This window comes from Rhinatrema bivittatum, chromosome 4, assembly GCF_901001135.1.
Source record: "Rhinatrema bivittatum chromosome 4, aRhiBiv1.1, whole genome shotgun sequence".
In the NCBI taxonomy this organism is placed as follows: Eukaryota; Metazoa; Chordata; class Amphibia; order Gymnophiona; family Rhinatrematidae; genus Rhinatrema; species Rhinatrema bivittatum.
The window spans coordinates 411049931-411064400 of record NC_042618.1 but is presented as its reverse complement, the minus strand read 5'-3'; the positions used below and the strand labels follow the sequence as shown (position 1 = coordinate 411064400).

Below are 14470 nucleotides of genomic sequence, written 5' to 3'. Positions count from 1 at the left end.
CGTTCCCTCTTGCTGTCGTCAAGCCATCCGGGTATATCAGCCTCATTGATTTGCTAGCTCCCCAAGTTAGCAAGGACTCAAATCCGTTCCTGTCTACGCTATTCTGCTGCTTCCGTGCTGCCGCTGGAAGCTTTCTCTCAGCCCTTCAAGGTATTAACTAACTTGGCTACCCGCTCCTCGGGGGCCATCTGCTTTATTTCAGGTGCCTTTCAGGGAACAGGTACTCGCTTCTCGAGGGCCTGCTCTCCCTGCCTCGGTGCTTGTACCTTCATCTACTTATTCTCAGTGAGTACTCTAATCTCTTAGTCTGTCTCACCCACAGTATCTCCTCGCTGGGATACCTGCTGCGGAACCTCCTGACATCATCATGGAGAGACGGGCTCCCTCTGCCGAGGTCCCTGGGACTGCAACTACAGACTACCTCACTACTGCCACCTGGGGGCTACCATCTAATTGTTTAAAAAAAAGAACATTTTCCTGTGTTTTGTGTAGCACAAGTCTAGCCCAGTGCTGTGGCTCCTCACAGGGCTCCTCCCCGTGGGCGTTGTCACCTCCACATCACCCAAGGATCCACCAAAACACACATAGCCACAATAGATTGCTAACTCCCAACACCTGCCTGCTGCCTGCCTAAGACCTCAGCTTGCTCTTTGACCTTGCCTGACCTCTGGATCTTGACCCTTGCTTCGTTGACCATTCCTCAGACTGACTTCTGGACTCTGACCTTGCTTGCCTGACTATGCTTGATTCTGGCGCTGTCCCTAGCCTTGTCATTGTCATCTCTATTCTGGTTTGCTCTCCTCCAACCTGTTTCCAGCCTCAAACCCGATAGCACTCCTCTAGCATCTGTGGGCACACCGGACTTACACTCTCCCAGGAGACCCTGCGAGGCCCACCTAAGTCCAAGCGGCCTGGGTCCCTACGGGCTCCTCCTGGGGGGACCTCAGGCTTCCAGTGGTGAAGTTCTACATTGCCTCTGTCTCCTTCCGTGCTTTGCCCCCTGTGGACAGTCCCTGTACTACCACAGGACAAGGGTCCACCCCTGAGCGCAACAGGGAATAGCCACTGCTATTAATTGCATCAATAGCATGGGATCTTCTTGGTGTTTGGGTACTTGACAGGTTCTTGTGGTCTGGTTTGGCCTCTGTTGGAAACAGGATGCTGGGCTTGATGGACCCTTGGTCTGACCCAGCATAGCAATTTCTTATGTTCTTATGTTCTTATGACCATGGCAGCATGCGCCAAGTTATGCAGATAACTTTACTACTGGTCCTGATGAGGCGCAAGTTTGCCTAGGGCACACGAGTCTGTAGACCCTTGTAACACAGCCCCCCTCCCCCCAAACTCACCCTGACTTGAAAGTTCTCCCATTATAGTAGGATAAATAGAGAGTGTCAGATTGGCTCTTTAAAAGAGTTTCTCGCACTCTCTCTTTCTCCAGCCACTTGTGAGTATGCGCGGTAAGGATATTTTAAATGGTACACACACAATATAAAATTTGACAAATTTTTGCTCGCTTGCCCAATACACTCGTTTATGTGGTGCACATGCCCACCTTTTAAAATGTACTTGTTAGACAGTAACTTTCAAACTGGCAAGTGTGCACACATTTACGTGCATACGTCGGCTCATGCGCAGGTATGCAGCCATTTTATAACATATGCATGCAAATGAGTGCATGTTATAAAATAGCCTGACTTGTGTGCACGTGTGCCAAATTTTAAGTGGGCATGCACATGTGTGCGCAAATCCCACTTCTACTACGTAAATCAGAGAATTTCAAAAGGGGCACGCGCCAACGTCATTCCCAGGTTTACCAGTTCATCCCCAGTTTGCCCACTTAAGAGATAGATGCTCCAGACCCCTTCACTCGATAGCCTTCACTCTACCCAGTTAATCCCAACCCTTAAAACCTCACAGAAATGCCTTGTTTTCTTTAAATTTTAACTTATCTGGCATCCACAGCAGAAGTAAAGTTACACAGCAGGTGGCCTCAGCATGTGCCAGTCACACAGTATTTACGTACACATCTCAGGTTCATGCCCCTAAATGCCCATGCCCCACCCTCCAAAGTTCAAGGAGGTAACAATATAACACATACAAAAACAAATGTTAATAAATCAAATATTTTACACACTTATTTATTTATTTATTTAACATTTTTCTATACCGACCTTCATGGTTAAAATACCATATCAGGACGGTTTACATCGAACAGGGGTAAAATAACTAGATAAAGGAAAAAACAAAGTTACATTAAAACAAGGACTGTGAACTTGGAAGCTTAGGAAGCTAGAAGAAAAATATAAAGTTAAGTTAAAGGGAGAGAAACAAATTCCGGACTAGAGGTAGTCCAGACTAGAGATAGTCCACATGTTAGAGTCGGTATCCATGCTATCCAGGTATTCAGAGGAGGGGAGGATCCATTAATCATGAGTAGATAACGCCTAATGTGTATCCCAGGGTTCTGGGAAGGCTTGGCGGAACAGCCACGTTTTGAGTTTTTTCTTAAAAGTTAGCAGGCAAGGTTCCAGCCTAAGTTCTGCAGGGATGTTGTTCCAGATGGCTGGGCCTGCTGTCGAAAATGCTCGGTCCCTAGATGCGATGAGTCGCGTGGCTTTAGTTGGAGGGGCTTGTAGCGTTCCTTTGGATATTTCTCTCATTGGCCTGTTAGAAGTATGGAGTTTTAACGGAATTTCAAGGTCGAGATAAAGGAGATTATAGATGAATTTGTGTATTAATGTTAAAGATTTGTGAAGGACTCTGTAGTTGACTGGTAACCAGTGTAGATTTCGGAGGATGGGTGTAATATGATCACTCCGGTTGGTGCTTGTCAGGATTCTAGCTGCAGCATTCTGTATCATCTGGAGAGGCCTGATGGATGAGTTGGGTAATCCTGTGAGGAGCGCGCTGCAGTAGTCTATTTTGGCAAAAATCAATGATTGAAGAACTGTCCTAAAGTCGTGGAAATATAAGAGAGGTTTGAGTCTTTTTAATACCTGTAGTTTGAGTCTTTTTAATACACTTGTCTCTTCAGCCTTTCTTAGCAAAGCTTACAAATTCAAAAATATAGTTACATTATGGAAAAGTGGTAGCATGCTTTTAAAATGTACAGTACAATATTTTTAGCAATTTTTTTTAGCTTTTTTTTTTTTAGCACTTTTTATCTTATCTGACAGTATAGAGCAACAGAGTTGCCAGTAACTGATTTACATTGCAAATTCTAGTTGTGAGTGGAAGTAAGTGCAGTCTTTATATCTAGGGAGCATTTAAAGTTGAACAGTCATGCCCTTTAATTCCTTCCTATGCAGTTTTGAAGTCAATATCCAAATAGATCATCAGCGTTTCCTGAACTGAAACAAATTCCATAAAATGTCCAGTACAATTTGTTTAGTGAGAATGGAAAAAAACAATTCAGCAAGTATGAATAAAATGTTAGACTAATATTAGTAATTTTATGAAGGTTCACTAAAAATAAAGTAACATGGTTGCCATGTTAGTCCATTTGAATGCACAAAAATAAAGGTTAACTTCCTTCCTCAGGCCTATTCTGATCAAAAGAAGGGAATAATAACTCCTGAATGCTAGTTATGAAGTTACTCCAATTAAAAGGTATCACCTGAGCAGTGGTACATTTTCTTTATCACCTCCTCCATCAACAATAAAAAATCCCCTTTTATTATAGTTGACTGCAAAATAATGAATGTAGGCGTTGCCAAAAAAACTTCAAGTCTGGTAACCATATATAAGATTATTGTATTAAAATAGCATAAAAGAAGTAAGTACATTAAAGAGAAAAAAATAGTTCAACGTTGGATCTTCTAACTTTCCATTATTTAATGTTTACTGTACCCCTTCCTCATTTCTTATTGCTGTAACATTGCCTATACATTTAATGTGTTATTTTTTTCATTAAAGTGAATTTTTAAACAGCTTGATTTGCCACATTCAAGAAAGTATCCAAAGAGTAAGTGGATTTATTTACTTATTGAAAAGAGTTTTAAAGAAATATTGTAAGGATAGAAAACACTGTGCTAAACATAATAATGCCTTTCTTGGAGTCCTGTGTTCACTTTTGAGCTCCATGCTTCAAGAAGGATGTGGTCATTTTGTAGAAAGTTGAACAAACCTGATGAGTTAAGTTTTATGTAATATAGACGCCAATATTTAAATATAGCTGGCTATGTAAGTTATCCAGCCAACTTAGGCCTAGATTCATCATTCTGCTATTTTTATAGCAGATTGATGACCCGTGCAAAAAAAAGGGGAGGGGGTGAAATTGTGCAGCTGGCCGCATTGCAGCGGTGCATTTTCGCCCGCTGCAATTGCGCCCCGGGCTGCACAGTTTCGCACCCATAGCGCCAAGGGAAAAGATGTTATTTCCCATGGTGCTGCCGGCGATAATGTAGAAAACATTATCGCCTGCAGAACTGCCCAGACATAACTCCGCCCAAACTTTGCCTACACTCCTCCCCTTCCCCTAATTTGCAAAATGAATGTAGGCCTTAGATAGATTAGTAGCTCTGCCCAGTTACTTCCATTCTCCACCTCTGATTTATCTAGCTAACAAAAGAGCCAAATAAATGACATAGCCGGATATATGGCAGCTGCACTTAGCTAGATAAGTCCTATTTATCTGGCTAAGTCCTGTTTGAATATTGGCCACATAATGTATGGGAGGGGCTGAAGGAGTTGGGTTTATTTGGTCTGGAAGCAACAAATCACCTATTGATAGCCATATTTAAGTATATAAATGGGGTTTATAAAGATGCTGGTGAATAGGACATAAAGCAATGGATTTCAATTACAGTAGGGGAGATATAGGTTAAATAATAGAAACAAAATTCTAACTTTAGTGTTAATTAAGCATTAGAACAAGAGGCCAGTTTTCAATAAGTGCTTAATTTTGGGAATTAGGATGCTAAATAGGCCAGTTTGAAAATTTACTAGGGCTGAATTCCTAAACTTTGGATCCTGGTTTCACTTATCTCCTAAATTTAGAACCTAAAAAGTGGATGACTACATGAGGCAGAGATGGGAGACAGGGGAGGAAAAGTTAGGAGCTTAGCACTGATTTTCAATACTAGGCACCTAACTTAGGAGCCTAAAACTAAGCAAATAAAAATCAGGCCTCAATTTAGACCCCTAAGTTTTAGGTTTTTAAATTTAGGTGAATTTACAGCCTGAAATTTAGGCTTTTAAGTTTGACCAAAATAGATACCTAATTTACAAACCTAAATTGTAGGTCCCTAAATTCAGGAGTTCAGCTTTCTTTGAATATCAGCATCCAAGTTACTTAGAGAGGTTGTAGAATTTCTGTTATTCAGGGTTAGTGCAAGCAAATAAAGCTCCCTAGGAGAACCTTTTGCCACTTTCCCTCTACCTAGACCCAGGAGCATTCGTCTTCCTCTCTAGCCCTAGGAGCATTCATTTTTGTCTTCTGTACTCAGCCCCACCCCTTGCCCTAGGAGCATTATTCTTCCTCTCTCGCCCTCAGCCCAGGAGCCAGGATGTGCGAGAAAGTGGCAGGCAGCATTTTTGTCTGCTCCCACCACCACCACAAGTGAGATTCTGGTGGTGGTTTCAGCACTGCTGCAAATCCAGAAATGACACTGTTTGGAGTGCAGCTGAAAGCCGCTACTGTGGGAGAGATTCAGAAGAGCAAGCAAGGTAGAGGAATGGCAGGGAGCACATTGGCAAGCTCCCCTCACTACAGCAAAGGCTCAGGCCCCAACCTAGTCCAGTCCTATTGCTGCTGACCCCAAACTGGACTTGCTGTTATTGAAGGTTTCTCAGAGCATATTAGACAAACATTTATCTGGGATATTTTAAATTCAAGTAGGGGACCTTCATTTTAGATTTTTATTTTTTTTATTTTTTCCAGGAGTATGTCAGGGTTTATATTCACAAGAATAAAAATGGGAGAAAATCAGTGGAAAAAATGTACTTGTCATTTTTCTGGGTGAATATCGGAGCTTACAGGGTCAATTATCAAATCACATTAGGGCATTATCCTTTTGCTCTAGTTCCTTGCCCCATCCATCCTCTCACCAGCCTTTCTCTCTCCCTTTGTCCCACCCCTTTTCCAATACCCTCACTCACCCTCATTCACACCCCCACAATCCCCTCCCTCATCCCTTCACTGACCCTCCCACATTCACTCCCTCCTCCACCCCACCCCACCTTCACTCCCTCCTCCCCCCAATATCTTTCTCTCCCAACCCTGTCCCCCCGGAGCTGCCACAATGCTATCCCAACCATCAGTGTTCCTTACCCACCTGAGTCCTCTTAAAGAATCACGGTTCCTCTTCCTGCTCTGTGGCTGTCAGCACCTTATGACGTAAATCACGCACTGACAGCCATGGAGCAGTAAAAGGGACCGAGGCACTACAAGGCCAGTGCTGGGTGAGTGATGGGGTAGTAGCAGCAATTGTCTTCACCACAGGACATGGGATACACCAAGTCAACGGCTTCATGTCTTATGCTGTTCCTGTTATGGCCCCTGCTGACCCCTGCTTCCGACACTTGCCAATTAGGGTGAAAATTGGTTTAAACTGAAAATGAAGATCCCTAAATACAGGGTATCCTGCTTAGAGAAATTGGATAATAGTAGATGACTTCCAGCCTTCTCTATCCTCACTCTCACCTTGACACACATACACACACTCTCGGTCTCTGATTTTATATTTAATACTGTTTTGGTCTATTTTCATATTTGTGCATTCTATTGACATATATGCTATTCATTATGCACCTTAGCTTATATCTTTAGCATCAAACTATGGCAGATCAGGCCTATATGTTCTGAGATGCTTGACAATTTGTCATGTGCATCTAGTCAAACACTCTGATCTCCTGGTGTGCAATATTTCTGGCCACCCACCAAAAAGGACTGAATGTGACAAAGCACACCACTTTTTCTGGGACTGTGAGTGCTGCCTGATCAGTATTGCTTGCTAGGCTGAGGAATAAATATTCAAAAATGTTTCTTAGATCGTCTGTATTGAAATATGAAGTGCTAACCTAGTAGCCCCATTTTCTGTAGCAACTTTAATGCCTTTTTTCTTTTTTTGCTTACACTGATTTATATAATAATTTGTATTGTTGACATTTTGAAAAGATAATCTAGTATGCTTTGTTCTGGTAACCTTCTGTTTAGATTTTACTAATGAAAAATATTGCAAGAAAAATGAATGAGATCATATTCTTTATATTGTGGAACATAGAAACAGAATATATGGGGCCTATGTACTAAGCATTTTTCCCAGAGACACAAAATGGTAAAACCCTTAGTACATCAGGCCCTGTGATGGTAGATAAGGACTAAAGTCCATCTAGTCAGCCCAGTTTACTTCCTGTTACAATAGCATAGACCCTAATTGATCTCTTGCTTTTCATCTTGGACTCTTGAGTTGCACACAACCTTCAATCATTTTGAAGAAAATGAAAATTCAAGAAATAAATCTGTTTTGGATAGCTTGGAAAATATTTCCAAAACACGTAAGTGCAATTATTAAGTATTATATTATGTATTCTCCACTAGAGGGCACCAAAATGTTTGTAATAGTTGACTGTTGCCTGAGATGCTGAGATATAGTACTTTTCAGCAGAGAAAAGTCCAAAGGGAGAACAGCATGCTTTGTGTTACTCTATTTAAAGTGCAAATAGAGTAATTTGAGTTCCTGAACATACCCAGATCAGTCCAGAGAAGTGGGTTGTGTATCCCTACCAGCAGGTGGCGTCAGAGAACAAAACTTTGGGCACTGCCATATATACCAGAGTGCCACCTGCAGTCGCTCAGTATTTCTCTGACTCCAGCAGCTGGTAGAGATGCACCTGCAGTCTTAGTTAGATTTTTAAAGTCCAGTTAGATTTTTTTCTTGGTTTTTTCGTCATGTTTGCTTCCTGAGGTGTTAGGCACCTTCGTGGGCCATCCCTCAGTCGAAGCCGGGCGTCCGGGGGGTTGGACACCCCTGTCTGTGTCTCGCCCGCTCCCACTCGGGGGGTGACAGCCAGGGGCTCCTGGTTTTTTCTCCTCCGAGGCTGCTCTGAAGCTGCTCCCTCGACTCCTGCTTAAGTGGACTCCATAAAGTTTAATTTAAAAAAAAGAAAGACTTTAACTTTTTGCTTTCAGTTTCCTCAGGCTGAGGTAAGGAGTCTGTACCAGGGGAGGCCATCCTTGCGGCTGATCGGGGAGTCGGGCAGCTTCTTTCATTCTCATTTCCCTCAGCCTCTGGGGCTTTGTGTGGCTTGAGGAGGGAGAGGGTAAGTGCCTTTCGGCGATTTTGATGTCGGTGCAGCTCGGCGTGAGCGATAGCGCGGGGTGCTTGAACGGCCGGCCTGTTAATTTTTTTCTTACTCTGCCGGCAGCGCAAGCTTTTTCCTTGCAGCCTTTCCCCCCGCTCAGCTTACAGACCGCGTGGCTGTGCAGTAGCGGTGCTTATTTTTACTGCATTCGGCAGTGTGTTTCCCGGCTACACCGCGTGGCTACGCGGTTATTGAGCGGTCCCCGCTCCAAATCATCTGCCTGACGCGCGGATAGGTTTTAGATTCTGCCTCCCTATGTCTGGCCTGCGCCTCGGGGATGGAGGGATCGTCGGGGCTGATGTCCCCTCCCGGGGGGGAGGGACATTGAGCCGTGGTTCGCTGGAGGGGCATTCCCCTCCCGTTTTGGCCCCGGTGTGAGAGGATGTCTCAGTGGGGGCTACTGACTCGGTGGATCTGGACCCTCCGGAGGGGGAGGGGGAGGGGGACCCGGAGGGGTTTTCCCCTGAGTTTATATTGCTTATGCACCAGGCTTTCTTAACTAGGAAGCAAGTGGTGTTTAAAAGGTTCAGGCAGCCGCTTTTACTCTCGGAGCCCTCAGTTAAGAGAGTGCGGCTCAAGGAACAGTTGTCCATCTTTATAGGAGATGGTTCCCAGAGGCCACTGGATCCAACCCCTGGATCAGGATCAGCGACAGCTTCAGGAACGGTCCCGGCTCCGGATCCGATCCCTGATCTGGGGGATATCGATCCAGCGGACACAGATGGGGATGAACTACCATTCGCGGAAGGTGATGATCCTAGAGTGGTTCACCTTTTTAAGCGAGATGAGCTGAGGCTACTTATCCCCCAGGTGTTGGAGGTACTAGGCCTTAAGATGTCTCAAGAGGAATCGGATAATAAAGGGGTTAACCCTGTCCTCGATGGCGTGGGCCAGCTACGTCTTTCCCGCTGCCTAAGAAGGTCCGAAAGCTGGTGACCCGTGAATGAGATTCTCCAGATGCAGGACTGAGGGTGGGCAGAGCTATAGCGAAGCTGTACCCTCTTTTGATGGATGTTTTGGATCTGTTGAAGATTCCGAAGGTGGACGCAGCGGTATCGGCAGTAACAAAGAAGACCACTATTCCGGTGGCGGGGGCTGCCGCCTTGAAGGACATGCAGGACCGCAAGCTGGAGATTCAGTTGAAGCAAGTCTTTGAAGTATCAGCCTTGAGTCTTCAGGCTGCGATTTGTGCTAGCCTGATGCAGAGGGCAGGTCTGTGCTGGATTCAAGAGTCCAGTGCGGGGCCCGGCAGTGATGGTGCACTACAGGGCACCCGCTTGGAGGTGGGTATCGCATATGTGGCAGATGCGTTGTACGATCTGGTGCGGACCTCACCTCGCAGCATGGTTTCTGTAGTGGTGGCACGCCGACTCCTCTGGCTACGAAATTGGTCAGCAGATTTGTCCTCCAAATCGCAGCTTTGTAACCTCCCTTTCAAAGGTCAGCTTCTATTCAGGGAGGACCTTGATCAATTGGTGAAGCTGCTCACTGAGTCCAAAGGCAACAAGTTTCCAGAAGATAGAAGATCTACCAAGAAGGTTTTTCCTACTAGAACTCGATTTTGGGATTCCCGCCGTTTTTGATCCAGCAGATATTCCACTCCAACCGCGCCTAAGCAGACTCCTGGGCACCAGCAGTCCTTTCGTGGTGGCCGCCGAGCTGGTAGGGACTCTGGACACCTGGGGGCAGGAGGCAGTAAGCCCTCCCAATGAAGCCACGGGTACCCATTCCGTCGCAAAGCTGTCGGAGGCAGATTATCCAACTTTTACACGGAACGGGCAAAGATTACCTTGGACTGTTTGGTTTTGGAGGTGATCAGAGACGGCTACGCTCTAGAATTCTCTCGTCCCATTCGGGAGGTGTTTGTGGAGTCCCGCATGGCCTCACTCAACAAGCAAGAGGCGGTGTGGGACACACTGCGTCATCTGATCGAGCTGGAGGCCATTGTCCCAGTGCCGGTGGCAGAGCTTGGATGGGGCCGGTACTCGGTGTACTTTGTGGTCCCCAAGAAAGAAGGCACCGTTCGCCCCATCCTCGATCTACAGAAGGTGAACCATTGTCTTCAAGTTTCATGCTTCCAGATGGAGACCCTGTGGACAGTTCTGGCTGTGGTTCGAAAAGGAGAGTTTTTGGCGTCTCTGGATCTCACAGAGGCGTATCTTCATATCCCGAACCAGCCCAGCCACCAGCGGTTTCTGCGCTTCAAGGTGTTGGGACAACACTTCAATTTCGAGCTCTTCCCTTCGGTCTCACGACAGCTCCTCGAACGTTCGCCAAGGTTATGGTGGTGGTGGCAGCTTTTCTTCGTAAGCATGGGACCTTAGTCCATACGTATCTGGACGACTGGTTGATTCGGGCGAAGTCCCGGGAGGAATGCGAGAGAGCCATTCAGAGGGTGCGGCTCATGTTGCAGTCGCTCGGCTGGTAAATCAATGTGCAGAAAAGCCACCTGGAGCCTACCCAACAGCTGGTTTATTTGGGAGTGCTGTTCGATACCTTTTGAGGCAAGGTGTTCCTGGTGACCAACAGGGGGATGAAGTTGCAAGATCAGATCCGCACCCTTCTTCGAATGAAGACCCCCACAGTCTGGCACCATCTTCAGGTCCTAGGATCCATGGATTCCACCTTGGATTTAGTTCCCTGGGCGTTCGCTCACTTATGACCGTTACAGCGTGCACTTTTGTCGCGTTGAAGGCCGGTGTTGGAACAGTTCCACCTCCCGATGAAGCTGTTACCAGTGTCCAGAGCCAGTCTGTCATGGTGGCTATTGGCCAGCAATCTGAACTGAGGGGTAGACCTCGACCCTCCAGATTGGGTGATCGTCTACACAGATGCAAGTCTGTCTGGTTGGGGAGCGGTGTGTGCATACAGATCCGCCCAGGGGCTCTGGTCCCTGACGGAGGGAACATGGTAAATCAACCATCTCGAGACGAGAGCGGTTCGGTTAGCTCTGCTAGCCTTTCTTCCCTTGATTAAGGACAGGATGGTATGAGTGTTCTCCGACAATGTGACGACGGTGGCTTACATCAATCGGCAGAGCGGAACAAGGAGTCCCACCGTAGCGCTCGAAGCGCGGCTGCTGTTCGCCTGGACGGTGCATCATCTGCGAGGAATAGCGGTGTCGCATGTCGCAGGAGTGGACAACGTGCAGGCGGACTACCTCAGCGGACAGCAGCTCGATCCCAGGGAGTGGGAGTTGTCCCCCGAAGCGTGGAACCTCATCTGCGCCAGATGGGGGTTCCTTAGTTGGATCTGATAGCCACTCGGGCAAATGCAAAGGCAGCACGCTTCATCAGCCGTCGTCGCGAGCAGGGGTCGGTGGATCTCGACGCCCTGGTGTGTCCTTGGCCCCGGGGAATTCTGCTTTATGCCTTCCCCCCCCTGGCCGCTCATCGGTCGCCTTCTCTGGCGCATAGAGCGCCATCCCGGCAAAGTGGTTCTCGTGGCTCCGGAGTGGCCACAAAGCCCAAGGTTCGCGGACTTAGTTCACTTGGCTCTCGAGGGTCCCTTGCAGCTAGCTCATCTTCTGCACTTGATGCGTCAGGGACCCATCTTTTCGGATTGGGAGGATCGCTTCTCTCTCGCGGCTTGACTTTTGAGAGGTGACGTCTACGCTTGAAGTGGTATTCCGAGCAGGTCATTTCTACTCTCCTTTAGGCTCACTGACCGGCTACTTCTATGGCCTATGTTAGGGTCTGGAGGCTTTTTGAAACATGGTGCCTCCAGCACTCCTGCGATCTGTTACTGGTGGAGGTTCCTCAGGTGTTGGACTTCCTACAACAGGGTCTAGCTAAGGGTTTAGCTTTCAATTCCCTTCGCGTAAAGGTTGCGGCTCTCGGGGCTTTGCGTGGCAGATTTCACAGCTGTTCGCTTGCCGCTCACCCGGATATTGTTCAATTTCTCAAGGGAGTCAGGCATTTGCGTCCACCAGTTCGTGCAATTTGTCCGGATTGGAGTTTGAATCTGATACTTCGGGTGCTTTGTGAAGCCCCCTTTGAGCCTCTCTGTAATGCTTCACTTAAAGACCTCACTTTGAAGATGGTATTTTTGGTAGCCATTTGTTCGGCTCGTCGGACTTCGGAGTTACAAGCATTGTCGTGTCGCGATCCTTTTCTGCGGATTTATGAGGATCGAGTGTCCTTACACATGGTTCCTTCCTTCGTCCCTAAGGTTGTCTCGGCTTTTCACGTCAAACAGACGGTGGAACTTCTGGGGTTTCTGCGGGGAACGCGGCTTTCCCCTCAGGAGAAGGAACTGCATCTTTTGGACTTACGACACACCTTGTTGCGCTATCTCGAGATTACCAATGATTTCCGACGTTCCGATCATTTGTTCCTTCTCTTTGGTGGTCCAAAAAAGGGAGACAAGGCATCAAAGGCAACAATCTCTCGTTGGATTAAGGAAGCTATCGGCTCGTCCTACATTGCCCGAGGACTTCAAGTCCCGTTGGGTCTCAGAGCCCGGACCCAGGCTACTTCCTGGGCAGAGTGTCAACTTCTCTCTCCTCAGGAAATCTGTAGGGCGGCGGTATGGTCATCCCTCCACACTTTCACTAAGCATTATCATCTTGACGTTAATGCTCCGGGGGAGTCCTCCTTTGGTGCGAGTGTTCTGTGTGCGGGTCTTTCAGGTTCCCGCCCAGTTTAGGGTGGCTTGGGTACATCCCACTTCTCTGGACTGATCTGGGTATGTTCAGGAAATGAAAATTGGTTCTTACCTGCTAATTTTCGTTCCTGTAATACCACAGATCAGTCCAGAGGCCCACCCTTGGTTCAGATTCTGAAAGACTGGCTGGATAGGTAGTTACGATTACTATAGTTTTCACAAAGCTCCTTTTTTGCAGAGATTCTCGATGGAGCAGTTTCCTTCATGTTGGTTCGATTTCAGTTCTTTTTTGATAGGCGAAGGGGTTGTAGGTTTGTTTGTTTTGTCAACCCTTCAGCGGTTTTTCTATTAATAGGGGCTTGGGTACAGTCCAATACTGAGGGACAGCAGGTGGCACTCTCGTATATATGGCAGTGCCCAAAGATTTGCTCTCTGACTCCACCTGCTGGTAGGGATACACAACCCACTTCTCTGGACTGATCTGTGGTATTACAGGAATGAAAATTAGCAGGTAAGAACCAATTTTCATTTATGTGTGTAAATGTAACATACTATCGTAGCAATTTTCAAAAGCCCATTTGTACATGTAAAGTGCTCTTACACATGTATAACCTATGGATAATTCAAAGACATATATTGTAACAATTTTCAAAAGCCCACATACATGGGTAACCCAGTTTTATGCATATAAATCCTTTTTAAAATTACTCCCTAAAATGCACTTATGCATGTAAAACCTATTGACAATTCAATGGCATATATTTTAGCAATTTTCTAAAGCCCACTTACATGCATAAACAGGCCAATACGATATTGGCGCCTGTAAATGGATGATTATAATTGAGTGTCCGCTTCCTTAATGCGGGCCGTTCCACCTCTCCCAGGTGCCTGATTTAATATTTAAATCAGGTGCTGCAGTAAAAAGGAGGCACTAGGGGAATTGCACGCCCCGAGTGCCTCCTCGGCAGCAGGCGCTGGGAGAGTTGTTTGTCAGCCGGTTAGGAAAATGGATGCTCAATATGATTGTCCAATTTCCTAACCTGTGCACAGCCACCGGTTAGGAAAATGGATGCTTGTTAATTGAGCATCCCTTTTCCTAACCTGACGACTGGCACACTTTTTTTTTTATCTGCTTTTCTGTAATTTTTTTGGGCTCCTCAAGTATTAATACCTGCTTCAGGCAGCATTAAATTTTGCAGGTTAAAATGTGTATGTTGGGCGTACATTTTTTTTTTTAATTGGGGAAAATAGTTAATAGCCTCATCATTATGCATTTGCATGTGATTAGCACTATTACCTTCGCGGGGGGGGGGGGGGGGGGGGGGGGTTGGACACACGTTTTGGACGCGCTAATCCCCTTATAGCATAAGGGCTTGTGGACGCGCATCCAACCACCGGTTAAACAGTGTGCTCTGCTGAGCACACTGTATTGTATCAGCCTGAAAATGCATTTACATGTGTATAACCCAGTTCAAAGTGTGTAAATCCTGTTAAACATTACCCCCATAGGGGGTAATGGCAGATAGTGACTGTAAGGATCATTCACTCTTCCCATTGT

The 14470-nt window shown here is 46.4% G+C and overlaps 1 protein-coding gene across 4 annotated transcripts in view; it reads left to right on the top strand.

The window, feature by feature from the left end:
• CCDC36 (coiled-coil domain containing 36) overlaps nucleotides 1-14470 on the top strand; it is a 165338-nt gene that overhangs the window by 101090 nt on the left and 49778 nt on the right. Inside the window, exon 5 of one of the 4 annotated variants that reach the window (XM_029601196.1) lies at nucleotides 3919-4208. The exons of the other annotated variants lie outside the window; for them this stretch is intronic. Coding sequence (XP_029457056.1) covers nucleotides 3919-4123 — 205 coding nt within the window. The 3' untranslated portion in view covers nucleotides 4124-4208. Of the gene's footprint in view, nucleotides 1-3918; nucleotides 4209-14470 lie in introns of those variants that run through there. 4 annotated transcript variants of the gene reach the window in all.